Here is a 26,964-nt window from a genome sequence, read left to right as displayed (position 1 = left end):
CCTGCCGTCTTCTTGCTTCTCAGCTCAGATTCATATTTGCTTTTCTCTAAGAGGAGGTTAATTGCCTTAATGTTCACATGGTTAATATTCATGCCATGGGGGTGCACTAGAAAACCTCCCTCTGGGGATTTCAATACCTCCATTGTCTGTCCAAGCCCCATTGTTCAATTAAACTTTGGAAACAGTTTTTGAAACTGTGAAATGCTCACACATTATTGGTGATCATGCTCAGTAAGTTTGATTTAGACACAGACTGTGTTCAAAGTTACCTTTTTATATATGCAGGGGATCACTGTTCAGGGGTGCTCAAACTGTCCTCACAGAACCCTGTCTCCCAGATCCCCCTCACCCACTCCCCAACCATGGGTTACTGTTGCCAGGCTACAGCTGAGGCCTGTTGGTCCGTGCAAGCTCAGTCCTGAAAGACTGGCTGTTTGGGTCACTGCCCCCCCTCCCATCCTCTCCCTCCAACCCCCCACACACAATGGGGTTCTGACTACTTTAGCTCTTTTATTTGGGCCACAAAACGCTCCCCTACCCCCAATCTGGCTCCTCTCTGAGAAAGAGGAGAGCAGAGGAGAGGGGCTGTTGGGGGAGGGGGACCGGCTCTTGTTGGCAGTGTGGTGTCAGTGTGGACTCTCACAAAGGAATGGAGCTGGTTCCTGGTTGTGGGGGTTTGGGTGATGCGGTCTGTGCAATGTGCAAGACACTCCCCCAGAGAGACTTTTTTTGGTGGTTCCCATACCTTCATAAATTCCTCCAAAGCAACCTTGCAAACCTCGCAAAAAAGAAGAAAAAAAAAACATCAACTAATGGTCATAGAAGTCTGGAGGTTCACTTCCTTGTCCTGAATGGGATGAGAAGATGGTGGCCCTGCTCTGTTATTGTTATTGTTCACTTGTCCTGTATAGGGTTTGGTTCACTCATAGTACCTGGGGAATTAGATTCCTTTGAGTGGGAAGAAGTAGCATTTATCCATACTTGTTGCTCTGTGGGCCGTGACCGTCTGTATTGAACCGTGTCAGAGATTACTGCTTCATGTCCACAGGTGAGGTGGCCTCTGACCCCTGGCTTATTGTGAGGTATTGTGTTGGAGAGGATGGGCTCCGGTTACCTGCCACAATAAACCAGAGAGCAGGAAAAGTGGCATCGGGTTACACAGGCAGAACAGAGTTGCTGGGATTCACACACATAAATCAGGAAGCCTTTATCTTGAGAGCAACACACTCTTAGCCAAACGTAGTCTGTAATGATTTGTCCTATCACAACTTTTTAAATGTTAGGCTTATAAAATGTAGGCTACAAATGGGTTGTTTTGTTATTTTCTCAGTGGATCTCCACCCCACTTGTGGGCTCCCCATACTGTCTCTCCCTTCCAGCAGTGAAGTCTTTGTGGTGGATCCTGTTATTATGTTAAAATGTTCTCCGTAAAGTGTTTGTTGGAGTAGCTGTATCTCATTTTTTGTTGTTTTGTAATTTTCTCAGTGGATCCCCACCCCACTTGTGGGCTCCCCACACTGCCTCTCTCCTCCAGCAGCTAAGACTGGTTGTAAGTTCTTGCTTGTGTTTTTGGTGTGTCGTGGTTTTTGCATGTCTGAGTAATTTGCCTATTTGTATTGCTTTGATTTGTTGCGATTGTGCCTTTTTGGTTGTTAACCCTCCGGAAGGTGTGTTAAGGGTAACTCAATTGCATGTGAGTGTCTGTGTAGAAATGTCCATATCTCTGTGTGTGTGTGTGTGTGTGTGTGTGTGTGTGTTGGGGGTTTTGCTTGTCTCTCAGGCAGAATAGTGCCATTGTTCTAGCGTAAAGCCTGGTAGAGCGGGCGAGTGCCAGACAGCCAGAGTTGTGCTGACAGATGTGGACAGATGTGTGGCGCTGGGCTGCAGCTGGCGCGAGCCCTCAGAAGTGTTGTGACGTGAGGAGATTACTCTCTCTGGTCATCCCTTCCCTGCACCCGCTGATCTCCCCCCTCGCCTGGCTCGCTCTCTTCCTCAAAAGTCAGGAGTCAATGCTCAGTAAATCTGACAGAGGGCGCCCATTGCGCAACGCCCCACACCTGCTCTCAACATCCACCACAAACAGCCCTGGCCCGGTCAAAGGTACAGCTACTGACTTCCAGCAGACGTTTTCTCAACACCAGTGGAGTCCAAATGGCTGTAAAATCTGAACTCTCCATGTCTGATAAGGCAGCTCTCAGGTGCAGCAGGACAAAGTAGCGTCCTCCCTTGTCTCTCCACTGATAGGGTTCCTGGTTATGTATTATGGGAGTAGCATGTTGGCAGTGGCCAAGGCCTAGACAAAAGAATGTGTGTTTTGGCTGCTGAACTCTGTGTGTTTTTAAAGGAGGACAAATAATCTCTCTAGCATTCGCCCCCCCTGCTGCTGCTCAACCAACCAACCACACACACACACACCTAATTCTCACAGTTCAGTCATACTCTTTTACAGTCATCCCAATTCTTTGAATTCTTTAATCCCATACATATTCACACACATTAGGAAACTCTCCACACTAGTCTGTTAAAATTCGCTTTTCTCCTCTTACATTTTAACACAGAACAGAAGTCAAAAAGATTTGAGTGTGACTGCACTGGTCTCATTCACTCTCACACAGACAAACACACACACACACATACAATCTCACATCCGCTACTTCCTAGAAGTAGCTGTAAGTTATTCCCTGTCCATGGAGAGTTGTGAAGGTCTTTTGAGCAGAACAACAGGCCATAAAGATTGCTGTTCTGTGGCTTTATTCGCCCTTTTAAATGCCCATCGTACAGAATGGCCCAGAAAGAGTTTGACTGTCAGTCTGTGTTGTATTTTAAAACCTCCAAGCGGTTCCCCTCCTCAGTCCCTCCAAACCTCTCTTTGTGCTGTAACTCCGCGTTTCATTTTTTTTTTTTTTTTTTTGGTGACACCCTAGATTCCAGACATAGTTAATTTGCCTCTAAATAAACCCAGCCAAGCCATGACAAATAGCCAAGGGGACAGAAGGGTGGGGGGTGATTGGTGGGGTGTCAGGCTTGCTCGTTCGTCTGTGAGGTTGCCAGGGCAACGGGGATCTGGGATTCAGAGAGAGTGTGAGTGTTTTCAGAGCAGGAGACGAGGGATTACAGGAAATATGACATGACATTCTCTCTGGACCAGACCCCCCTTACCCTCCAAAGACATTCTCTCTCCAACAGACACCCCCCTCTCCACCCCCACCCACCTCCCCCTCTCAGCTCCGCCCCCCTCTCCACAGCCTGACTGACATTATCATCACAATCAGACTGGGGACCTCTGACATTTGACCTCCCAGCATGTGAGGAGGGGTTGGTAGGGAAAGCCAGGCCTCTGCTGCAGGGGCTTTGGGAGATGGCGAAGTAGCCGTGGTAACTGAACGAGTCCTCTCTCTCTCCCTCAATATGGCCACCCTAGCTCTACTTCCATGGAGAACACTCACTCTTCCAGCCAGATCGAGGCAGAACAGGCCTCAACACTGACCCTGTGTGTGTAGCCAACCCTGTGGGACCGTATGTTCTTAATGGCAGTCTTGTTTTTCCACTGCTGACCTAAATGATTGATTAATGATTTAATTAGAGAGGACTGCTTGTTTTATGTAATTCTCTTTTCTAGACCTCTAAAAACATTTGTATAGCTTTCCTCAGCTATAGGTTTTTTGTAAGAAACTGTAGGTGTATGAGAAGACTTTCTAGTTTTTTTTCTCAGTCTTTGGTCCGTGTGTGTGTGTGTGTGTGTGTGTGTCACATTCTTGTGGGTGTTCAGCCACTGTCTCTCAGTGCTGAGCCCTGTGGCTTCTCTGTCTCGCCATTGTCTTGTCTGGCCGAAAAAAGGCCCAAACGAACACTGAGCAGTCTTGTTTTTATGAACCAGAGCAGCCAGCGGAACACAGAGCAGGCCATCTTAGCATTCAGCGTGTGTACACTTTCTGAGCTGGAACAGCGCCCCTTAGAGTCCAGACCTGCCTCAGGCCTCCCTGTCAGAGAGAGGAGCCATACAAGCAGATTGAGGGAGGGGAGAGAAAGAAAGAGAGAGAGAGTGGCCACAAAAGAAGCACACACAATAAAAGATGAGCTACCTCAGTGTAATCACGGCCCTGTTGTAACAGAGAGAAGAGGAAAAGCCATTGTTGTCTCTGCCCAGGGGTTATTTTACAGTGAAAGAGGAGAGAGGGCCCGAGGGAGAGCCAGAGCCCAGCCATCACTGCCCTGTCATCAGCTTCAAACGGCCTGTTTGAAGTGGGAGCTCGTCCCCAGGCAGGGGCTCCCTGTGTTGGTGTAGGGTTACCCAGGACACACTGGCCTCACAAACAGCCCCCAATAGGAGATGTATGTGTCTATGCTCCTCCCCGGCACCCTGGAGAGGGCCACAGGAAACCCTGTTGGTGTGTTATATCTCGCTTTATCTGGGCACTTTTAGGTCAGGCTCAGTCGTCCATCTAGATAATGTGGTGCTTTACTGGAGAACAACAACCGGGAAAAGCAGCCCATTTAGGTGTTACCAATTCTTTACAATTGTTCAAAGCCAGCTTCCACTGTTGGTCTAGGCCTAATGTTGTTTTTAATGGTGTCCTGGTTGAAGTGTTTGTGTCACTCATAGGTCAGTAATGTCACAGGTGGTCTAGGGTTGTTGACACGGTTAGGAAAGCTGCTGTTTTTGGGTGTGCTGGGTTTAACACACAAGACCAGAAATGAGAGCTGAAGTGCGGAAAAGGAGTAATGGAAGAAGAATGTGAACTGGCATGGAGAGAGTGAGTCTTTCCAGCTGGGAACAACGACGGGAGGGGGAAAAGGGAAAAGGGGGAGTCCTTGTCTTGTCTTTTTCAGTGAAGAGAGAGAGAGAGAGAGATGAAGAAAGACAGCCTACATCTGTTTCCATATGAAAAGTGTGTGTGTGTGTGTGTATGTGTGTGAGACCATTGAGCAATTCACTGTTACGAGTAAATTAGGTTAATGTGAACTCCCCACACCCAGAGGCCTGACTCTTGCCAGGGTCAGAGTCAGGGGAGCCTGCCAAGGTGTCATGGGGGGCCTGCCAAGGTGTCATGGGGGGCCTGCCAAGGTATCATGGGGCCCAGGGGTGCCAGAACTTTGGGGAACATGGTGGGAATGGGGCTGCCTGGGTTTGGGCTGAAAACCACACTGATGTAGTTTCACGTCTCTCTCCCAAATGCCTCAGTTCTCAGACCTGCAGCCCACAGTCTGTCTGTCTAACCTGGGAATGCTGTCTCCCTTCTGTCCAGATGCCGGCCTGGCTACATTGGACCCCTGTGTCAACACTTGGACCCCTGTCATCGGTCGCCATGTTTAAATGGAGCTGCCTGCAAGAGCCAAGTGGTCAGCGGAATCCCACAATTCACCTGTGTATGCCAGAGAGGGTTCCGAGGTACGTCTGTGTGGATCTTAAATGGTGCTTTTGTAATGATGATGGGGGGGGGGGGGGGGGGGGGAGAGGGGGAGCTTGATTGGAAAGAGTTTTCATAAATGGTGCTTATAATGAGTCATTGTACTCCTGTATCCACAGGTCAAGAGTGCTCCCTCATAGACGCATGTGCCACCAGCCCCTGTGCCAATGGTGCCCGCTGTGCCAACTGGAATAACCAATATAACTGCTCCTGCCCACCCGGGTTTCAAGGAAAGAACTGCCGCAATGACATTGACGAATGTCGCAAGGTTGGCGTGTGCCTCAACGCAGGCCTCTGCTCCAACACCCACGGGTCCTTCCGCTGCCAGTGCCCACCTGGATACAGCGGGCGCACCTGCGAGGTGTCTTCCCTGCCCTGCGCCCCCTCCCAGTGCCTCAACGGGGGCACCTGCCGCCAGACAAGCGACCACACCTATGAATGCGCCTGCCTGCCAGGTAAACAAGCTTCTAATTCAGTCATTTACTCACACAACTTACTGTACTTACACACGTTTCTAACCACGGAGCTCTACTTCCCACAGTCACCGTAAAACCCCAGGGATTCCCACCTCCAGCTTTCTGCTCCCGGGGTTTCCCATGCTAATGACGTAGTTGTCCGTGCTGGTGGGATTTTACTCCCCTGTCCCAGGTCCGCTTCCTGTCTGCTATTAATAGCTGCTGACAGCGGTGGGAGAGAGAGTGGGCTGCTGCTGCTCGCTACAGGAGGAATTGACTTTATGGCCCTTCTGGTTTCCCTCTGGGGAGCTGACAGGAAATGTCTCTCACTGCAGAGGAAGTCATTGAAACTGTGAGCAATGATAAAACAAGCAAACACTGCAGGGAGCAGTGGACCTCTGGAGCGGAGCGGTGTCAGACCCTGGCGCTGCCACTGTGGGAAACGCCATGAGAACATGTAAACACTTAGACACCCACTGAACCTTTTTACTGGCCTTTACCTTCGTGACTATGGGAAGCAGAAGTGGTGGTTAGGAAGCGTATGGGAGTGCGGGGTAATGATGTTACTTAGCTCTTGGTGTGTGTGTGTGTGTGTGTGTGTGTGTGTGTGTATTCTCCCCATGCCATGCCTCACCCCCCCCCCCCCACTCTTGCTCTCTCTCACTCAGGGTTTGAGGGACACAACTGTGAGACCAATGTGGATGACTGCCCGGGACATAAGTGTATGAACGGAGGGTTGTGTGTGGATGGAGTCAATACCTACAACTGCCAGTGCGCACCAGAGTGGACAGGTGTGTGTGTGTGTGTGTGTGTGCGCGCAGATTAATGGTTTTGCTTCTAGTTTAAAAAAAAAAAAAAATATTTAAGAAGAGTTTTTGACTTGTTAATGTTCACGTATCCGTTTGCAGGCCAGTACTGTGCTGAGGACGTCAACGAGTGCCTCATGCAGCCCAACGCCTGCCACAACGGCGGCACGTGCTTCAACACCATCGGCGGCCACACCTGCGTGTGCGTCAACGGCTGGACGGGGGACGACTGCAGCGAGAACATCGACGACTGCGCCAACGCCGTCTGCTTCAACGGAGCCACCTGCCACGACCGCGTGGCCTCTTTCTTCTGTGAATGCCCCGTGGGAAAGACGGGTGAGTCCACTGGAGTCTTTGTGGGTCTTCACTCAGCAGTGATCTGGGTTAGAGTGCCAGTCCTGTATGGGGTCTTTTGTATCTATACTATATATATATATATATATATATATATATATATATGTCTTATGTTCATTCACATACACAGTCTGACTGACGTGGGTCTATCTCTCTTGCCTCACCCCAGGTCTGCTGTGTCACCTGGATGACGCCTGCGTCAGTAACCCCTGTAACGAGGGTGCTGTGTGTGACACCAACCCCCTCAACGGCCGAGCCATTTGCACCTGTCCTGCTGGCTTTGTGGGCGGAGCGTGCAACCAGGACATGGATGAGTGCTCCATTGGTAAGTGCCGCCCCGACCCGCTCCACATCATGTAGCATCGCTGTCACTTGATTCTACCTCTCACCTGCTCTGTGTATCGGGTCAGAGTGAGTGCACTGACTCCCGCTCCTCCTGCCTCCAGGCGCCAACCCCTGCGAACACTTTGGGAAGTGCGTGAACACGGAAGGTTCCTTCCAGTGCCAGTGTGGCCGAGGCTACGCGGGGCCTCGCTGCGAGATCGACATCAACGAGTGCCTGTCCATGCCCTGCCAGAACGACGCCACCTGCCTGGACCGCATCGGAGAGTTCACCTGTATCTGCATGCCAGGTAGGGCATCCACAGCCAATGGCGTCTCTCTCTCTCTCTCTCTCTCTCTCTCTCTCTCTCTCTTCACTTCTCATTCACATTAGACAGCCCTAGAGCCCCAGACACTGAGTAGCTGTTGGCTTACACTTGACTTTCACAAGGAGCAAAGCAGCCACAGCTCACGCAGCCCCCCCCCCCCCCCCCCCGGTCGACACTGTTACATAATCCATTCTCTCTGACACTGAGGTGGGGTTTCAGAGGAGCCCTTTTTGCAGTGCAGTATAGCTAAACAGGGAGTTAGAGTGGTACCCAAGTTACACCGATTCACAAACACATATTGAAACTCTCACGCACAGTCCTACATGCATCCTGGGGTTCGGGGGACTATACAAATTAGGGATGGGAGTCGGGTCTATAGGGCTGGATGGGAGTGAGGGAGAGAGGCGAGGGGGAGGAGTGTGCTGTGAATAATAATGAGCTGTGGAGTGGTGGGAATGGAGCTGAACAATAGGGCCCCTCTGTGCTCCACTTTGCACCCCTCATACACAGAGAGAGGGAGAGAGGCTTTTTCCCAGAGCGTCTCCCCCCCCCCCCCCTCCCCCCTCCATTTCCACAGACAGCCCTTCCTCTCCACCCTCCTCATCGTCGGCTGACCTGACGAAGCTCATGTGGAGCCGCTGATTAATTCAGATTCCACGGTATCGTCTCCTCACGCGCAGCACGCCACACACTGCTTCACCTCAATGGAGGAGCTCCCTCTATAGCATGATCATACTGATTATAGGACATGTATGTTGTGAATGGAGAGTTGACCCTGGGAGTGGTAATACTCTGTGGACACTAGGGGTGTGGTGATTCAGGTCAAAGCAGAGGGGAACAGCGAGGTGTATTTTGTGAAAAGCTATCTTTCCCCCTGTGGTTCAGGACTTTGAGAGTAGCTGTGTTGATTGAAAACCCTTTGTGCCCCACCCCCCCCCCCCCCCCCTATGAGTGTGAGAGAACTCTTTCCCACTGCTGAACCATCCCCCAGTCCAGGATCGATGGAGAGGTTTTGAATTTTCAAATGCTTCATCTTTGTGACGACTTTGTTACTACTTTTCAATTCATGAATGTGTGTGAACTTATATATATATATATATATGCTATTTATAGCTGATGCTTTTATCCAAAGCGACTTACATTGCAGTGAGTGCATACATTTCAGTATATATGGTCCCAGCGGGAATCAAACCCACAACCTAAGCGTTGTTAGCGCCATGCTCTACCAACCGAGCCACATAGAACCAACTTTGGGTTGACGTGTGTAAACCTTTCCTTCCCAGGCTACATGGGGACGTACTGTGAGGTGGACGTGGACGAGTGTGAGAGCAACCCATGTGTCAATGATGGCATCTGCCGGGACATGGTCAACGGCTTCACATGCACCTGCCAGCCAGGTATGAACAACGTCTTATCCGTCGAGTGTGTTTTCAGACATACATTTTTCCAACCTATATTTTCATTGACTTGTCAGTGAAATGTCAGTGCGGACGACAGGTGTGACATCTGAAGTTAAATGTCCCTGTGAATTAGAATAGGGCCAGTCCTGCTATTTCTGCCTGATGGGGAGTTTAGAGCAACCTCTCAAAGGCCAGGCCCCAAAGGCTGCCTATCCTCTTGCCTGAACAAAGACACTATTGTGACGCCCCCTCCCCCTACTCCCCCTCTCTGGTGGAATGTGGAAGGGACAGCAGTCTCCCTCTCCCTCTCTGCTAGTGGGGGGAACAGCAGTCCTACTAATGAGATTCTTTTCCAGGTCCACAATTTACATCTGGGGCAGACATCTCCCCCTCACCCCCCATCTAGCTATTGAGCCTGTAGAAGTGATGCAGGGAGGGGAGGGGGGTTCCCCAAGAGAGAAAACAATCCCACTGTCTCCCCCTCTAACCTCCTGCCCCACACAGCAACACAGACCCCATCCTCACACTGTTAATCAACACAATATATTCTACAACCGCACCAATTGACCCCTCTTTGGGCCCCTTGCCCATTGGCTTCTGTAGCTTGCCAGGCAAGCTTTCTCAGGCATAGCATATCATAGTTAATTTAGTTTAAAGATTACTTTGACATTCACATTTCAACAAATAGATAACCACTTATACAGACAGAAAAAAGTCTAATATACAATGTAAATACACAATTTAATTTCTAATATACAATGTCAAAAATGTTGATAATCAAAATGGTAGAATTGGAATGAGTAAGAAATCCAAAATGCATCATGGTGCAGACATAACAGAACCCTGCATAGACCAGACATTCTAAAATGCATCATGGTCCAGACATTCCAGAACCCAGCATCGTCCAGACATTCTAAAATGCATCATGGTCCAGACATTCCAGAACCTGCATAATCCACACATTCTAAACTGCATCATAGTCCAGAGTGACATTCCACAACTGAGTAGAATCCAGACATTCTAAACTACATCACACTCCAGAGTGACATTCCAGAACTTGCATAGTCAAGACGTTCTTAAGTGCATCATATTCCAGACATAACGGAACCCTGCATAGACCAGACATTCCAAAAATCCATCATTTTCCAGACGTTCTGGAACACATAGGTCAGACATGTCAGAAGCGGCCCACTCCAACCACCATATCACTTGCAGTACGCCTTATCCTGGTCCAGACACTCCACATCCATGTTTAGGTCACATACACCCTGGAGAATACTGGAGTAGCAGTAGAACCAAGTCCATAGTTACCAGATCCTACCAGAGGCCTGCTCTAGAACCCTACCTTGTCCAGACGTCCATCCCTAACCTATCCAGAGACCTCTGGCCCCCTTAAGGACAGAAAGCTGCCCTCTGACCTCAGTGTGGACGTTTCCACTGGAGCTTTCCTCTGACCCCTCACCTCTGTGTTTGCCTGTCCCAGGGTTTACTGGCACCATGTGTCAGATGGACGTTGATGAGTGCGCCAGCACGCCCTGCCAGAATGGAGCCAAGTGCTTTGACCGGCCCAATGGATACGAGTGCCGCTGTGCTGAAGGTAAGGACTTGTGTGTGTGTGTGGGGGGGTGTCAGAGAGTACAGAAATGAGTGCTTCCATGTTCATGAGGAGCCTCCGCCCTCACACCTGTAGGGCTAGGGGATGGCTTCAGTGTGATCCAGGGGTCAGACGGCCCTCTGTGCTCAGACTGCAGGGCAGACTGAGGAGAGGCCCCTAATCCCCCTCTTCCCCCCATCGGACCCCAGGATCACAGGGTCACTCAGGGCCAGCAGCTGCTGGGGGGGGGGGGGGAAGGAGGCTTGGTCATCACCCCGACATCTGTTCATATGTACCCCACAATACATACTCCCAAAACCACCTTATGGCACATCTTAGCTCATGTTCATTCACGTCTCCCTATGTACAAGAATGTGGACATCTACATGTGTTTTTAAGCTTGTTTGTCGAGCTGGGTTGTTTTTGTTTTCGTGTGTGTGAGGCTGTGTGTGTGTGTGTGTGTGTGTGTGTGTGTGTGTGTGTGTGAGTGTGTGAGAGGCTGTGTGTATGAGGAAGCCTGTTGCATTGTTTCGGTGGCCAGCTGCTTGGTATTCCCTGTGTTCTCGGCCCCCTCTGTTGAGTGAAGTGGCCCTGTTAGACGTGGCGTGGCCCATTGTTCCCTCTGCTGGTGGGAACAAAAGCCGGCCTGTGAGGCCCGTGAAGGGCCCTTCTCCTCTACAGGCCAGTCCCACAGGACAGCAGGCCCCTGCTCGGCTCGGCACAGCACAGCTCTGCACACACACTGCACACTAACGCCGACTACCTCACAGACTGTCGGCATAGCAACCACAGGGCCCAGACCCCAAACTGTAGAACCTTTCATTAAGAGAGAGAGAGAGAGAGTGTGAGTGAGAGAGAGTGGGAAATGGAGAGTGAGAGTGAGATAAAGAAGGAAAGAGGGAAATGAAAGGGAAATGGAGATGCAAGTGAAGGGGGGAGAGAAAATAAAGGGGTGTTAGGATGAAGTTTGTGGGTGGCGGGTAGTTTATTTAGAAACTTGTGTAAAGGGGCAGTGATCGAGGGAGTGAGGGAAATGGAGGAAGCGTAACAAAAGATTCTCATTTTAACTGAAATTCAATAAGGTCATTTTTAGTTTGTGGTCCTTTTTTAACACAAAAGGTGTGTCATTAATCCACGCAACACCTGCACTGCTGCACCAGCTCACACACTAAACCTGACTGAGCTGACTTTCACACACTCATCACTTTCACCGCATCACTCACAGACAGATGAATGACCGTTATTGATCTCTCTCTCTCTCCGTTCCTCTCCTCTCCTCTTCCTAGGGTACGAGGGCACTCTGTGCGAGAGTAACATCAACAACTGCCAGCCTGACCCATGCCACCATGGCACCTGCGTGGACGGCATTGCCAGCTACACGTGTAACTGCGACGCTGGGTACACGGGCTACCGCTGTGAGAACCAGCTCAACGAGTGTCACAGCAACCCCTGCCAGAACGGGGGCAAGTGTGTGGACCTGGTCAACAAGTACATCTGCCAGTGTCTGCACGGAACCTCAGGTGAGAGAGAGAGAGAGCACCTTTTAACACACACTTAACACACCGTACGGTAAAAAAAAACTTCTACTAGGGGGGGGTTTCTCAGTACTGCTACAAGAGACATCGTCCAAAGGCTGTCTCTCTTGTCGACACAGGCACCAACTGTGAGTTCAACTTGGACGACTGCGCCAGCAGCCCATGCGACTACGGCATATGCAAGGATGGCATCAACCGCTATGACTGTGTGTGCAAACCGGGCTTCATTGGTACGTACACACACACAGATACGTAGATAAACCAAGCTTCTCTATAGGAACACAGCTCATTGAACAGAGTAACTAACACTGTTTCCTGGCCCTCTCTCTCTCTCTCAGGTCCTCTGTGTAATGTGGAGATAGACGAGTGCTCATCAGGCCCATGCAGGAATGGAGGGACATGTGTGGATGAGGAGAATGGCTTCCACTGCCAGTGTCCAGAAGGCTTCCAGCCCCCATACTGCTACTCCCAGGTGGACGAGTGTGGCAGCAGCCCCTGTATGCATGGAGCATGCAGAGATGACATCAATGGGTAAGACACTGTCCAAGTTTATAGTCTTAATCGCCAGGTTTGGTCTTTTGGTCATCTCACTTTTATGAGAACTAACCCATACTCCTGAATGCTTTCCGCTCCTGAAGAGAAGCGGTTTATATAAATAAGTTCTAAGTCCGACTTATCCTTATAACTCCTGACTGTGTTCCCTCCACAGATACCGCTGTGACTGCGAGCCCGGCTGGGTGGGGAAGAACTGTGACCTGGACCGCAACGACTGTCTGCCCAGCCCCTGCCAGAACGCTGGCACCTGCATCGACCAGCTCAACGGCTTCACCTGCAGGTGTCGTCAGGGCTTCAGAGGTACAGGCCCTCGTGCCACAGAGAAGCAGCCTCTCAGACATCCACCAAGATGTTTACACTCTCACAGCATACAAACACGTGCTACATAAACACCCTCACTATTTGAAAATAAACAGACTCAGTTACATACGAACGCCAAAACAATTAAACATCCACAAACATGTGTAAACTATTAGAGGTTAAATATACATGTCTGGCATCAACTGATGCTTCAGAAGCCTTGTTTAGTTTCCAGATCATCCAGAAAGGGTCCCAAACTAAATACCTGCTGCGAAGTAGTGACTAATAAGTAGCACATATCGCCCTCTAGTGGACTATGAAACTGCAGAGTGAAAGCCAGCCCATGGGGGTCGTACTGATGATTTTCCTCATGATGATGAATGGAATTAGACAGTTCTAACATTTCTCTCTTGTGTTGTCCTCTCTTCCTGTCTCTCTCTTTCTGTGTTGCCCAGGTAACCTGTGCCAGGTGAACATCAACGAGTGTGGGTCCAGCCCGTGTCTGAACCAGGGCACGTGTGTGGACGGGGTGGCCAGCTTTACCTGCCTGTGTGAGCTGCCCTACAGCGGATCCACCTGTGCCGACGTCCTCACCCCCTGCTCCCCCAACCCCTGTGCCAACCATGCCCTCTGCACCAACACACCAGACTACCTGGGCTACCAGTGCAACTGCCAGCAAGGGTGGCAAGGTGAGCGCAACTTAGAAAGTTGTACATGTTTGCATGCACATATTTCACTTGAGGTCAGATCACTTGCCAGCAAAGCTTACACTTTGTAACGGAGGTGGGTGCTGTCTGTGTGACCCTCTACAGGTCAGCTGTGTAACATCGACGTAAACGAGTGCATCTCCAACCCCTGTAAGAACCGCGGTACCTGCACCAACACGCTGGGAGGGTTTGTGTGCTCCTGCCGCGCCGGCTTCTCCGGGGTCAACTGTGAGACAGACATCAACGACTGTGCCCCTAGTAAGTGACCACAGAGAGGCAGCCGACACTTCACAATACCTCATCATCCCAAGGGCCACGATCACCCTGCCATACACGGTACAGGCTTCATACTTCCATTGCTCTATATCTAACCGTTCTCTCTCTCTCTCTCTCTCTCTCTCTACCCCCCCCCACACACACACCTCTTCCGTCCCTCCAGACCCGTGTCTTAGTGGAGGTTCCTGTACAGATGGGGTCTACTCGTTCCGCTGCAGCTGTCTACCAGGCTTCACTGGGTCTCACTGTGCTGTGGAGGTCAACGAGTGTCAGAGCGCCCCCTGTAAGAATGGAGGCACGTGCACCGACTACGTCAACTCCTACACCTGCACCTGCAGGCCCGGCTTCACCGGCATCCACTGTGAGACCAACATCCCTGACTGCACTGAGAGGTGGGTCTCTTGCTCCGTGTGTGTGTGTGTGTTTGTGTGTGCACGTGTTATGGACAGTGATGATTTATAATCTTTTTCTTGTCTTGTGTCTACAGCTCCTGCTTCAACGGAGGCACCTGTACAGACAAGATCAACGGCTACGCCTGCACCTGTCGCTCCGGCTTCACAGGCTCCCACTGTCAGTACGAGGTCAACGAGTGTGACTCCCAGCCCTGCCTCAACGGAGGGGTCTGCCAAGACGCACTGGAGTCCTTCCGCTGCTCCTGTCCCAAGGGCTACACAGGCAACCGCTGCCAGGTATTCGCACACATAAATACACACACCCAGTCATAACACTTTTGTCTGACATCCTAACGACCACATACACTGGGGTACCCAAAAGTGTTCTTGGAGTGTAACTGGGCCTCCCTGTGTGTCCAGATGCCAGTGGACTGGTGCAGACGCTCCTCTCCCTGCCAAAACGCTGGCCGCTGTCGACAGAAGGACGCCTCCTTCTCCTGTGAATGTATGGGCGGCTGGTCTGGACGCTACTGCGACATCCCGGGGGTCTCCTGTGAGGTGTCCGCTCGTCAGAGAGGTGAGAGAGAGAGAGAGAGAGAGAGAGAAGCCCTCATCCTTTGTCCACTCCTGTATAACACTGTTATTCCCCTCTTGTCTACCCCCCAGGCCTTCAGACTGATGAGTTGTGTCACCATGGCGGTCACTGTGTCAACACCGGGAATACTCACTACTGTAAATGCCCTGCTGACTACACGGGCAGCTACTGTGAGAGCCAGGTGGACCACTGCGAGGACAAACCCTGTCGCAACGGCGCCACCTGCAGGGGCTACGTGGGAGGATACCAGTGTGACGTGAGTTTGGCCAACTTTTTTGTTTTTTTTAATTGATACACAATCTGTGACTTTTCCGTTGATTTTCAAGTGTATTTATTTCATTGTAGTTTATTACCTCCAGGATGTTAATCCCAGCTCATTGTATGTAAGTATGTATGTATGTATGTATATGCCCTTGCAGTGTATGCCAGGCTTCACTGGAGAGAACTGTGAGGTGGAGATTAACGAGTGCCAGTCTCACCCGTGCCAGAACGGCGGCAGCTGCATCGACCTTGTGGGGCACTACATCTGCTCCTGCCCACCCGGCACCTTGGGTACGCACTCTCTATTTTCACTCCTAGAGAACTCACTCCCATTTCATATCGTTATCCGCACGTCAAAGGAATAGGTCATAGGCATATATATATGTGTGTGTGTGTGTGTGAGAATCTTTTTCGTCCTCGTTCTTCCAGGTGTCCTCTGTGAGATCAACGTGGACGACTGCGCTCCGCCTCTGAGACTGCGCGGGGCTCCGCCCAAGTGTCTGAACAACGGTACGTGTGTCGACCGAGTGGGAGGCCACCGTTGTAACTGTCCCCCGGGGTTCACCGGAGAGAGATGCGAGGGGGACATCAACGAGTGTCACTCCAGCCCCTGCAGTCCCACCAACAGTCTGGACTGCATCCAACTGCCCAACGACTACCAGTGTGTCTGCAGGCCTGGCTTCACAGGTACGACGAGAGATTCAGTGTCGTTTGTGTTTTGTGTGTCTGTTGGTGTGGTTTAGAAATTACTCTTCTGTGTTTGTTTGCAGCACCAATAACAGTGTATTTGTGTTGTTTCCAGGTCGTAGGTGCCAGAGCCGCTTCAGTGTGTGTGAGTCACAGCCCTGTCAGAATGCAGGGGCCTGCTCAGTGTCCAGCGGTTCAGCCTTGGGATATGCCTGTACTTGTCAGCTTGTGAGTATATGTGGACAAAACTACTTTCCTTATTTATTTTTTTGACTCATTCACATGTTCTTATTGACTTGTTATTGACATCAATGTTTGTTCCCCATACTAAGTGTGTGTGTGTGTGTGTGTGTGTGTGTGTGTGTGTGTGAACCATGTCTCTCCTCAGGGCTATGCCGGGCCTAACTGTGAGAGGAGTATGTCATGCCGGGAGCTGTCGTGCTATAACGGTGGGAGCTGTGCCCTGACCACGCGTGGAGCGCGCTGCACCTGCCTGTCGGGCTACGCTGGGCCCCAGTGTCAGCACCGCAGCAACGAAGGCTGCTCCTCCCAGCCCTGCCGCAACGGGGGCATGTGCACCGAGGAGACCAACTTCCCCTTCTTCCAGTGCCAGTGTTCCAACGGCTGGACAGGCAAACGCTGTGAGCAGGGCAGCACCAGGCTGGCAGAGCCCCCCCCGCCCGCCTGCCCACTGGCCGACTGCCCCGGCAAAGCCAATGACGGCGTGTGCGACAAGGAGTGCAACACGTTCCCCTGCCGCTGGGATGGGGCCGACTGCTCCCTGGCAGTGAACCCCTGGGAGCGCTGCACAGACTCCCGCTGCTGGCGTGTCTTCAACAACAGCCATTGCGACGAGTCCTGCAACAACGCTGACTGCCTCTACGACAACTTTGACTGCAAGAGCAAGGAGAAAGTCTGCAAGTGAGTATTCCACCGGTCTAGCCCGTCCTCTTCAGCCTTTTTCAACATACACACACACTGTTTTTCACCTTGTTCTGTATGAGTAGTGTGATGGATTGATCCAGTTTTGGGTGCACACAGCTGCTCCTCTGGGCGGAACTATTACATATACACTCTCTCCTTCCTCTGAACTTCATCCACATAACCTCTTTCTCTCTCTGCGTTTTCCCTCCAGTCCCATCTACGCGACGTACTGCAGAGACCACTTCGCCGACGGCCTCTGTGACCAGGGCTGTAACTCACAGGAGTGTGGCTGGGACGGCCTGGACTGTGCGGGGAAGGTTCCGGAAGACCTAGCCGACGGCGTCCTGGTCCTCGTAGTCCTCCTGCCTCCGGAGGAGCTCCTACGCACCAGCACGGCCTTCCTGCAGAAGCTTAGCGCCATCCTGCACACCACCCTGCGCTTCCGCCTCGACCACAACGGAGAGGCCATGATCCGGCCCTACACCCGCCGCGAGGCACGCCTCAAGCGCGAGCTCCAGCCCCACCAGGAGGTCGTCGGGTGAGTACAAGGCGTCATAGTTACTCTAGAACAGGGTTAGACGGGTTAGATAGGATATTTAACCTGGAATTCCTCTCTCTCCGCCTCACAGGTCCATTGTGTATTTGGAGATTGACAACCGTCTGTGCTCCCAGGACTCGGATGACTGTTTCCCCTCAGCAGACAGTGCTGCAGACTACCTAGGGGCACTCTCAGCCCAAGAGATTCTCCACTTCCCTTATCCCCTCAAAGAAGTCCGTGGTGAGTAGACCATACAGATTCTAATAAATGTTTAAAAAAAAAAAAAAGGTCAACAAATATCATTCAATTATCACATACTGTAACCCCAATACCGCCCCAGCCATGTGAACATAGTCTCTCTCTCTCTCTCTCTCTCTCTCGCTCGCTCTCTCCTTCCACTAGGTGAGAGGATCCCACATATCACAGATGTACCTGATTGGGGCAAGCTGCTTCTGGTGGGCGTCGCCACACTGTTCCTATTGGTCATCCTGGTGGTGGGCATGCTGATCGCTCGCAGGAAGAGGGAACACAGCACTCTGTGGTTCCCTGAGGGCTTCTTCCTCAAGAAGGAACCCAGCAGCAACAAGAACCGCAGGGAACCCTTGGGCCAGGACGCACTGGGCATGAAGTAAGTCCCCCTACACACACACACACACACACACACACACACAGCACTCACACTGCATGGCTGGTGCCTGCTCATGATGAAGAGGGACCTCTCAACAATTCACCAACTCACCTTACGCTGTGCCTCTCTCTCCAGACACATGCCAAAGACCGTGGAGGAGTCTCTCCTCGGAGATCACAGTGACCAGTGGATCGACACAGACTGCCCAGAGGCCAAGAGACTCAAGGTGAGTAACCTCACTGCTCACTCTCTCACAGGGAAATAGTCCATATTCGTGCGGAGGTTTTGGCTCCTTTCAACGCGATAGCGTTTTACTCTGAGCCTTGACGACGAATGTGTTTGTGTACGCGTCGCAGGTGGAAGAGCCCAGTGTTTTGTCGGACAGCGAGGATCATGTGGACTGCAGGCAGTGGACACAGCACCACCTGGCGGCTGCAGATATCCGCATGCCCCCCTCCATGGCCCTCACCCCACCCCAAGGAGAGTTTGACAGCGACTGCATGGATGTCAACGTCAGAGGCCCAGGTCAGTGTTGATATCGCTGCAGAAGACGTAGAATGTCTCTAATCGATTTTATTCATTGACATCTGACTAAATGAAAGGAACGAAAGATCACATTGATGCATCGGCTCACTCATGCCTGTTCTCTTCTCTTCCAGATGGATTCACCCCTCTGATGCTGGCGTCGTTCTGTGGAGGCGGCCTGGAGCCCGAGGTGGAAGAGGAAGAGGATCCTGAGGAGTGTTCTGCCAACATCATCTCTGACCTCATTTACCAGGGCGCGTCTCTGGCCGCACAGACGGACCGCACCGGAGAGACGGCCCTCCATCTGGCTGCCCGCTACGCCCGCGCCGACGCCGCCAAGAGGCTGCTGGACGCCGGGGCAGACGCCAACGCACAGGACAACACGGGCCGCTCGCCACTCCATGCTGCCGTGGCCGCAGACGCTCAGGGGGTCTTCCAGGTAAACACACACACACACAGACAAAAACACACTCACACCACAGACAATTCTGGTAATTTCTCAGACCATAATCTTTCCATACTTTGAGGGATACATAAAATAATGACCAATGCTCTGATGCATTAACCGGACATTGTAATCAGTCTGTTACACTGTTTTCAAAGTAGAAAGTGAGTTCAAACAGTAGACTTGATATTTCTTCCCTGACCTTCCCAGATTCTGATCAGAACCCGAGCCACAGACCTGGACTCGCGCATGTACGACGGCTCAACTGCCCTGATCCTGGCTGCCCGCCTGGCCGTGGAGGGCATGGTGGAGGAGCTCATCACCTGCCACGCAGACGTCAACGCTGTCGATGAACTGGGTATGCGTCAAGTGCAGCGTTTCAGAGTTGTTTTTGTTTCAACTGTGATATGTAGTGGTCAGAAAGGACCATCATCAAATGCATGACTAACATGACTGTATATACCCTCCATCTTAGGTAAATCTGCCTTGCACTGGGCTGCTGCAGTCAACAATGTGCAGGCCACGATCGCCCTGCTGAAGAACGGCGCCAACAAAGACATGCAAGACCTCAAGGTACGTACATTTTCCCATCTCTCTTCTGTCCGAAGTCAGTTTCCACCAGTGACATGATATATATCTACAGCTTTTAAAACAATATTTCTAACCTTTTTTTTTTCTTTTTCCATCTCTCTGCTCCTGTATCTTAGGAGGAGACCCCTCTCTTCCTTGCTGCCCGTGAGGGTAGTTGTGAGGCGGTGAAGATCCTATTAGCCCACTTTGCTAACAGGGAGATCACAGACCACATGGATCGTCTGCCGAGGGACATCGCCCAAGAGCGCATGCACCATGACATCGTTCAGCTGTTGGATGAGTACAACACAGTGAGGAGCCCTCAGGGCCACGGAGGGGCAGGCCACCACCTGGCCGGGGGACACACCCTGTCCCCACTCATGTGCCCCCCCAGTGCCTTCCTACCAGGGCTGAAGAACACCCCCCAGGGGAAGAAGAGCCGCCGCCCCGGGGCCAAGGGATCAGGCCTGGGGAGCCAGCATGCAGCCAGCCTCAAGGAGTCTGCCAAGGCTCGCAACAAGAAACTGACCCTGGACATGCAGAGCGCCCTGCTGGAGAGCTCCGTCACCTTGTCCCCTGTCGACTCACTGGACTCCCCCCGCGGCGGGGCTAACAATGCCGGTTACATCACCAACCCCACCTCCCCTGTCGGCATGACCTCCCCGGGGCTCTACCACTCCTCCATGTCTGTGCCCAACACCCCCATGGTCCACAGCAGCATGCTGGAGGGCGGTGGGCCCTTTGCTGTGTCGCTGGCCCAGCTCAGTGAACTGGGAGATGGAGGGATGTCCATGCAGGGCCGCGTCTCCATGGCCTCCGGGGTCAACCAAGGCCCCCACGGCTACGTGCTCAATGCAAGCCAGATGGGGCTCAACATGGGCTTGGTCAGCCCTGTCAGTGTGCCCTTCGACTGGCACAGCCGCATGACCCCCTCCTCCCAGTGCGGCCAGCAGGTGGTGAACCTGGTCCACAGCAGCCAGGCGGGCATGCACCCACACAGCCCCATGCAGCAGAACAGCCTCCTCATGCACCAGCAACACATGTACCGCAGTGCCCAGCAGGCCATGCTGCAGCCCACACCCGTCACACCCTCTCTCAGCCCTGTCAAGTTGGCTTCCATCGCCGAGCAGCAGCAGCAGCTCCACAGCCATAATCTGGCCACCCAGCAGAGCCTGGCCCGCATGAGCGCCTCGTCCCCTCCCACCCCTCAGACGACACAGCCCCCGCCTGCCTTCTTCCAGCAGCAACAGCAGCAGCAGCAGCAGCAGCAGCAGCCACCTCAGCCCCAGCCAGCCCCTCAATCAACACAGGCACAAGCCCCAGCAGCCCAGGTCTCCCAGGCCCCACCTCCCCAGGCCAGCGGCAGCACTGCAGGTCTGGAGGACTACCCCACCCCACCCTCCCAGCATAGCTACTCCTCCGCCCTGGATGCCACACCCAAGCATTATCTTCACCTGCCCAGTGAGCACCCCTACCTGACCCCCTCCCCTGAGTCGCCTGAGCCCTGGTCTAGCCCCTCCCCTCACTGCGTGTCTGATTGGTCAGACTCCACCCCTAGCCCGGCAGTGGCCGGCCCTGCCCAAACCCAGATCCCCCATGTCCAGGAGTCCAACGGCAAAATGCAGGTGTTTGCATGAAGATCCCAAGGCACCTCATTAAAAAGGGACCTGGGGTGGAAGAGACGCTGACTGGCTCCTAGGGCCTGTCTGTGTTTAATGTGTCAGCCTGTTTCCAAGATTTTAATTGGATTTGGATTGACTGTTTTATCAAGAGGACCGTCTGCTATTGTTGATTGCAGAGAGAGTAAAGGGAAATGTGTGTTGTCTGGAAAAAGAGCAGACAATTTAATGAAGTAAGACTTATTCTGTCACAGATGGACTTGTTTTTTTATTATTAAAAAAAAAGTATATGAAGAAGAAAACTAAGTCTTTCATTTCAAAGACTTGGGGACGCTCTCCTGAAACTAACAAACTTTAAAAAAAAAAAAATAGATACAAGAAAAAAGCGAAATGTTGAAGGGAATGCCTTTTATTTTTATTTATTGTTTTTATGTTTCTCTGAACTGCCTTTTCAGGTGTTTTCTCCCTCTTTCTGTCCTGATCTCTCACACAGTGCTTCACCCTCATCTGTTACACCTGAGCTTACCTGAGGCCAGTGAGGAACGTGATCACAAGGAAAAAAATGCATAGTTATTCACACCCCACCCAGTCCGTCACTACCAGTGTAAAACACTCTGTAGGCAGTTCAGCTTGGGTTTCCGACAGAAAGAGGAAGAGGTCTCGCCTTTCTTGACTGATGTTATTTATTTTAGGCCAAATGGTAAAATGACAAATTGGCTCTGAAAAATATGTACTCTTAAGTTGGCCAGATTTAGTTACTGTATGTTCTGATTTGATGAACTATGAAAAAAAGAACTGATTACATTCCGTAGAAGTATTATTTGTAAGAATGTAGATGGGCGTCTCTGAAGCACTTCACGGGGCAAGCATTAGAGGGTGATAGTGAGGCGGGGCTCTGACACTGCAGTCGGACACTCTGAACATCCATGGAGCCTTGAGGGCATTTCATCACTCCTAGTTAATTGGGTAGTGTTTAGTCAGAAAACTGAACTAATCCAATGACTTGTTGGGGTTTCCCATTGACTTCACCTGTTTCCCCTTTGTGTGTCATTCCCCCCTCACTGCTAAAGTTATCCTCCTGGACATTATTCTCCTTGTTCCTGGCAAGAGAGTCTACCTCTCATCCTAAACCCAGCCCCAGATTACTTCAGTCTTTGAGCTCGTCTTCATTCACTCTAATATTTAGATGAGGCCATTGTTTTGCCAACTCTAAATCAGCCTGTCACTGCCCTTTTTTAGTTTTGGTTCTATTCTTATTTTTGTTTTCATTATATTTTTGTTTGTTTTATATACTGTATATGTGTTGAGACCATGGTTACCTTTTGAACATCACCTTGATGTACTAAGCTATGTTTATCGGCTGCTATTCTATATCACTCCCCCCTGCAAACATTCCTGCATGTGTTCTGTCAAGCTGATGGCATGTTGCTGCCTTAAACCTCCCAGTCTCCTGTTTTGGCAACATCCACCTCTGATTGGAACATGACCAGAAGACAGATTGTTAGCAATTCTTTGACCCCTGGTCCTGTTGTTGTGTGGGCTACAACACTCTCTTGAGGCTCTGTGGTAATTGAGGCCCTGTGTGTTCTCTCTCCTGTGGTTCAGTTATGGTTGTCTGTGGAGTCCCACTATGGTGTGGTCCGGTTGTGGTCGGTCAGTGTAGTCCGGGGGCATGGCTGGTAGGATGGGACTGCTAGTGCTCTGTCACTCCTCAGGGAGGTGTTATATAGCATGCAATGGACCGTTCCCCTGCATCTTTAGCAGCATCCACCACACAAGCCATGGAGATGACATTTTAAGATGATTTGTTGGAAGACATGGAAGGAGAGAACACTACTATGTAGTGCTGCATCCCCCCCCCCCCATGTCACTCCCAGTGATTCAACTAACCCTCGTCTGTTGTCAGCTTTTCCATCTTCTGTGTGCTCACTGATCTGAGACTAGGATAGGGACCATGCACAACCTTTAAATGCCATAGACACATTTTCAAGTCTAATACATCTGTTGAAAGTAGAATGTTGGGCAAGTAACAAGAAGCAAACCTTTTCTATGTACAGTAAGTGTTTTAAACTGTCTCTTTGTGTCCATGTAAACTGTGAGCAGACGCTCGTGGGACACTGCCTAAACAAACCGCTGCTGCTCCCTCACGACATTCCAGCTACTGGGGACAGGGTGGCCAAACATCCCTCTGCCTCACATCCTCCTCCCCTGTTGTGGTATCCATTCACCACTCCCTTTAATGGTCCAGCTTGTTCACTATGAAACCAGCTACTGTTCGGTCAGACCTGGGAGGACTGTGTTCCACTGATACGTTCAGATTTCAGTTCAGGGTTCATTTAGTAAGTGTTTTAATTTCAGACTGGTCCTTTCATTTCCTCTCCTTTCCTGGCCACACTACTAAGTGCTCTGTACATTTCAGATATCCCAATTTCTGCCTGTAAATATGTTCGTCCTGGGTAGATCTACTTGTTTAAGATGAGTCTTACGTTTCTAAAATGATTATGTACTAAAAAGGACAAAAAGAAAATGTACTTCCTTTTAGCATTGTTGTGAAGCTGAGGATATGACTGATATTGTATTGGTCTTGTATTATTAGAACAGTCATAGATATTTTCTATCATTATTATTAATTCCTATACTTGTTTAAAAGTAGTTTAAAATCATTGTACATAAAACCTTTCCACAATGTTTCTTTCTACAGACAAAAGTTGTAAAATAAGTTACTTCTAATAAAAACTGTAGGGAACTACATTTCTGTGTCTTTGTATCTTTTTGCATACACATTTCCATACTTGTTAATTTATTGCACAAATATAAATGTATTACATGTGAATAATTAACAAAGTATAACTCGATGTTGATTTGATACAAGCTGCATTTCAGTGGCTTCAAAGGGAGGGTGTAGATCAGTTACATCCATTTCTCCTTTCCTGTGACGTTCTAAAACTGAGATGACAGCCACCAGACTTGGTAGATACTAGAGACAGTAAAAGGAAAACAAGGTCATACAGTAAATTAAAATGTAAAAAAAATAAAATACATTTACAGTTCCACAATTTAAAGCTAATAAATAGACTATTTTGTCAGTTTTTCTATTCACTACCAATATGCTGTTTTTAAACAGTAGTATAGCAGTAATATCCTCTAAAAGCTAAAGGAGTCTTAAAGGACTAGATTCTGAGAGGCGGCAGTATACAGATCCAGTAAGAGTCTAATTGAATCCTTGTCAGAGAGCAGGTACTGCAGAAAGATATCAGAGGTGAACTTGAGGAGGACACACTCTTGATTATGTAGTCTGAACATTCTGTTCTTTCATCTTCATTCATGAGCGCGTTTCAATATGTGTTTACACAGTAAACACAGTTTTGTACATGAATCCAAATGTGTATTCTTGAAGTGCAAGGATGTTGATGTTTTAACTTGTTGGGATTCATTGGACATTGAATAGGTGCCTTGTGTGCCCACAAACACTCACATTCTCATATCTGATCCTGATATAATACAATCGTAGGGAGTCTAGAAGTGGTTACAAGAGTTCATGAAGAGGACCTCTGGGCTAAAGCTTGGGTTTAGTTTGGAATTGGAATTTGGACTGTTATATTGTGCAGTGCTCTCTCACAAACATTATCTGCCAGAGGAGAGAGATGGTTTGTGCTGAGTCACTTCTGACTCTATGCCCTCTCTTCTCTCTATCTCCAATTCCTGTAGGTTTTTCAGTCTGTCTCTCCAACCACCAACTCAAGTAGAAGTCTTTCCCATTCTCTTCTGCAACATACGCAGCAGACACAGACTGGCATTGAACACGCGGTCATGTTTGAAGATCATCTTGTAGAAAATGTCCAGAGGCAGGCGTCTAGTGGGGTCGGCGTGCTTCAGGGCGGTCATAGGCATGTACAGGCGATTGGTCTGGTGGCAAAATGGAGGGTCCTTCGCTGTGATCACTTTAAGTGTTTGCTGCAAGAGAGGAGACTTGAGATATCAGTACTGTCTGGTGCAGCACTCAGCTAGGTTCCAAAGGATGACAGAGCATAACTATCATGTACTAATAGGATAAACAGTCACAACAACCTACCTCTGCTATTTCCTCAGGTGTCTGGCCTAGGGTGGTGAAGATATTTTTGGAGTATGGAAGGTAGATCTGACAGAAGATTCTAGCAGTCTCTTCATCTGTCCTCAAGAGGTCCATCTTCTCAGCATCCTCATACACTTTATTCTCAAACTCTGTCACCATTGGACCAGGCTCCACGAGAGTCATCCTTAGCAGGGTGGTGGGAGAGGGTGACAGGTAGAGTACCACTGTGAAATTCATGTGGCATCACACATTTGCTCTCTCTGGTTACCATTTACTTACAAATATAGCCTGTAGGTTCACTGTTGTGTCATCAATTAAGGGAAGACCATGTCCAGTATTGTTTGTTTAGTTACTACTTAGTTACTATGATTCGAAGCACAAACTTACTTCACATTAGACTTCATGGCTTGCACTGCTAGACTCCCACAAAACCCCTCCGCACCAAATTTTGAAGAAGAGTAGTCCTATCAATGAAAATCTATTAATATATTTCAATAATATGTATAATCCTACAAACGTAATGAACATTTGTTTATGACATCCAACAGTCTGTAGCCACACAATAGCAATAAAGACAAGCAACCTGTAATTTAGCAATTATCCACAGGTTTCAGGGAAATAGATGGAAATACTGTAAAGACGTTCAGTAGGTACCCATCCTGAATGCCCATGACACTGCTCATCACCACAATATGGCCCGTCTGACGCTGCTTCATGTCGGGCAGAATCTCCTTCACTAGCCGCACCAGGCCAAAGAAGTTGATGTTGAAGAGCTCTTGCATGGCAGCCACACTTTGGCACTCCAATGGTCCAATCATGCCCACACCTGCATTATTCACTGAGAGTGCCAGACGATGCCATGTCAAATCATGTCTACTCATTACGGAGGACATGTTCTCTCTAACTGATGATACATAATAGCTTGGTGATTGGAATGATTCTGTGTGTATGCAGGAGAGAGAGCTTTCTGTTCACACCAAGCACATCCACCCGTCTGTCTGGCAGGCTATCCACACACTCTTTGATCGAGTCTTCACAGCAGGCATCCAGCTGTTTGATCTCCAGGGACTTGTTCAAGGCATCCCCAGCCGCTCTCTCCAGAGGCTCCATCTTCCCCAGGTCCCTCATGGTGGCAACCACTGACTCAAACAGACAGCTAGTAAGCAATGTACATCTCAACCATTATGGTTGAGCAAATCTTTTATTAATATCTTTTATTTCATTTCATGCATATCAGTTCTGTCAGGAGGTTTTACATTCTAGGGGCGTGTGTATCCCTCACTCTGACCTTTGAACCTTTTCAGCTCATCCTTGACAAGTCGTGCAGCCATAGCCAGCCCGATCACGGAGGAGCACCCTGTCACCAGCACCCTCCTGGTCCCCATAATACCTGGCAGCTGCTACAGTATAGGTGGATCCTGATTCAAACTGTTCTATCAATAATTGCAACAGGTACAGGTCAATAGACAGCACTTGTATTTGTTCTGTCAATTATTGCAACAGATAAGCCTAGAATAAACAACGGTTCTGATTATCCCACATGCAGATTTCTTTTCACTCACAGCTGGCTACAGTTTGTAATGGCATATGTAGGCCTATATGATGATACATCAACATTAGGCTATTAAAAAACGCGTTTACTATGTAGAACATGCTATCTCCCCTGGC

At 50.0% G+C, this 26,964-nt stretch overlaps 2 protein-coding genes across 2 annotated transcripts in view; one reads left to right on the top strand and one right to left on the bottom strand.

Annotated features, from left to right (window-relative positions):
- Positions 1-22,498, top strand: part of notch3 (notch receptor 3) — a 30,687-nt gene extending 8,189 nt beyond the window's left edge. The window contains exons 3-33 of the mRNA XM_083677240.1: positions 5,247-5,389; positions 5,528-5,863; positions 6,532-6,654; positions 6,772-7,005; positions 7,193-7,348; positions 7,470-7,655; positions 8,957-9,070; positions 10,557-10,670; positions 11,954-12,187; positions 12,322-12,432; positions 12,541-12,733; positions 12,912-13,057; positions 13,513-13,746; positions 13,870-14,022; positions 14,204-14,432; positions 14,528-14,729; positions 14,853-15,009; positions 15,099-15,283; positions 15,447-15,579; positions 15,718-15,975; positions 16,091-16,203; positions 16,364-16,896; positions 17,111-17,437; positions 17,529-17,677; positions 17,840-18,065; positions 18,201-18,291; positions 18,422-18,590; positions 18,725-19,029; positions 19,246-19,393; positions 19,511-19,608; positions 19,743-22,498. Coding sequence (XP_083533366.1) covers positions 5,247-5,389; positions 5,528-5,863; positions 6,532-6,654; positions 6,772-7,005; positions 7,193-7,348; positions 7,470-7,655; positions 8,957-9,070; positions 10,557-10,670; positions 11,954-12,187; positions 12,322-12,432; positions 12,541-12,733; positions 12,912-13,057; positions 13,513-13,746; positions 13,870-14,022; positions 14,204-14,432; positions 14,528-14,729; positions 14,853-15,009; positions 15,099-15,283; positions 15,447-15,579; positions 15,718-15,975; positions 16,091-16,203; positions 16,364-16,896; positions 17,111-17,437; positions 17,529-17,677; positions 17,840-18,065; positions 18,201-18,291; positions 18,422-18,590; positions 18,725-19,029; positions 19,246-19,393; positions 19,511-19,608; positions 19,743-21,242 — 7,300 coding nt within the window. The 3' untranslated portion in view covers positions 21,243-22,498. The remainder of the gene's footprint in view (positions 1-5,246; positions 5,390-5,527; positions 5,864-6,531; positions 6,655-6,771; positions 7,006-7,192; positions 7,349-7,469; positions 7,656-8,956; positions 9,071-10,556; positions 10,671-11,953; positions 12,188-12,321; positions 12,433-12,540; positions 12,734-12,911; positions 13,058-13,512; positions 13,747-13,869; positions 14,023-14,203; positions 14,433-14,527; positions 14,730-14,852; positions 15,010-15,098; positions 15,284-15,446; positions 15,580-15,717; positions 15,976-16,090; positions 16,204-16,363; positions 16,897-17,110; positions 17,438-17,528; positions 17,678-17,839; positions 18,066-18,200; positions 18,292-18,421; positions 18,591-18,724; positions 19,030-19,245; positions 19,394-19,510; positions 19,609-19,742) is intronic.
- Positions 22,499-24,962: 2,464 nt separating this feature from the next.
- Positions 24,963-26,681, bottom strand: LOC310809267 (retinol dehydrogenase 8; the record flags this gene model as incomplete). Its single annotated transcript, XM_083676461.1, has 6 exons — positions 24,963-25,178; positions 25,297-25,480; positions 25,684-25,760; positions 25,938-26,134; positions 26,274-26,435; positions 26,585-26,681. The coding sequence occupies 6 exons, from the start codon at positions 26,679-26,681 to the stop codon at positions 24,963-24,965; spliced, it is 933 nt and encodes a 310-aa protein (XP_083532587.1).
- Between the last annotated feature and the right edge of the window lie 283 nt (positions 26,682-26,964).

The sequence above is a fragment of the Argentina silus genome (genome assembly GCF_951799395.1).
Source record: "Argentina silus genome assembly, chromosome: 9".
Classification (NCBI taxonomy): domain Eukaryota; kingdom Metazoa; phylum Chordata; class Actinopteri; order Argentiniformes; family Argentinidae; genus Argentina; species Argentina silus.
This window is presented reverse-complemented; position numbering and strand designations above follow the sequence as displayed.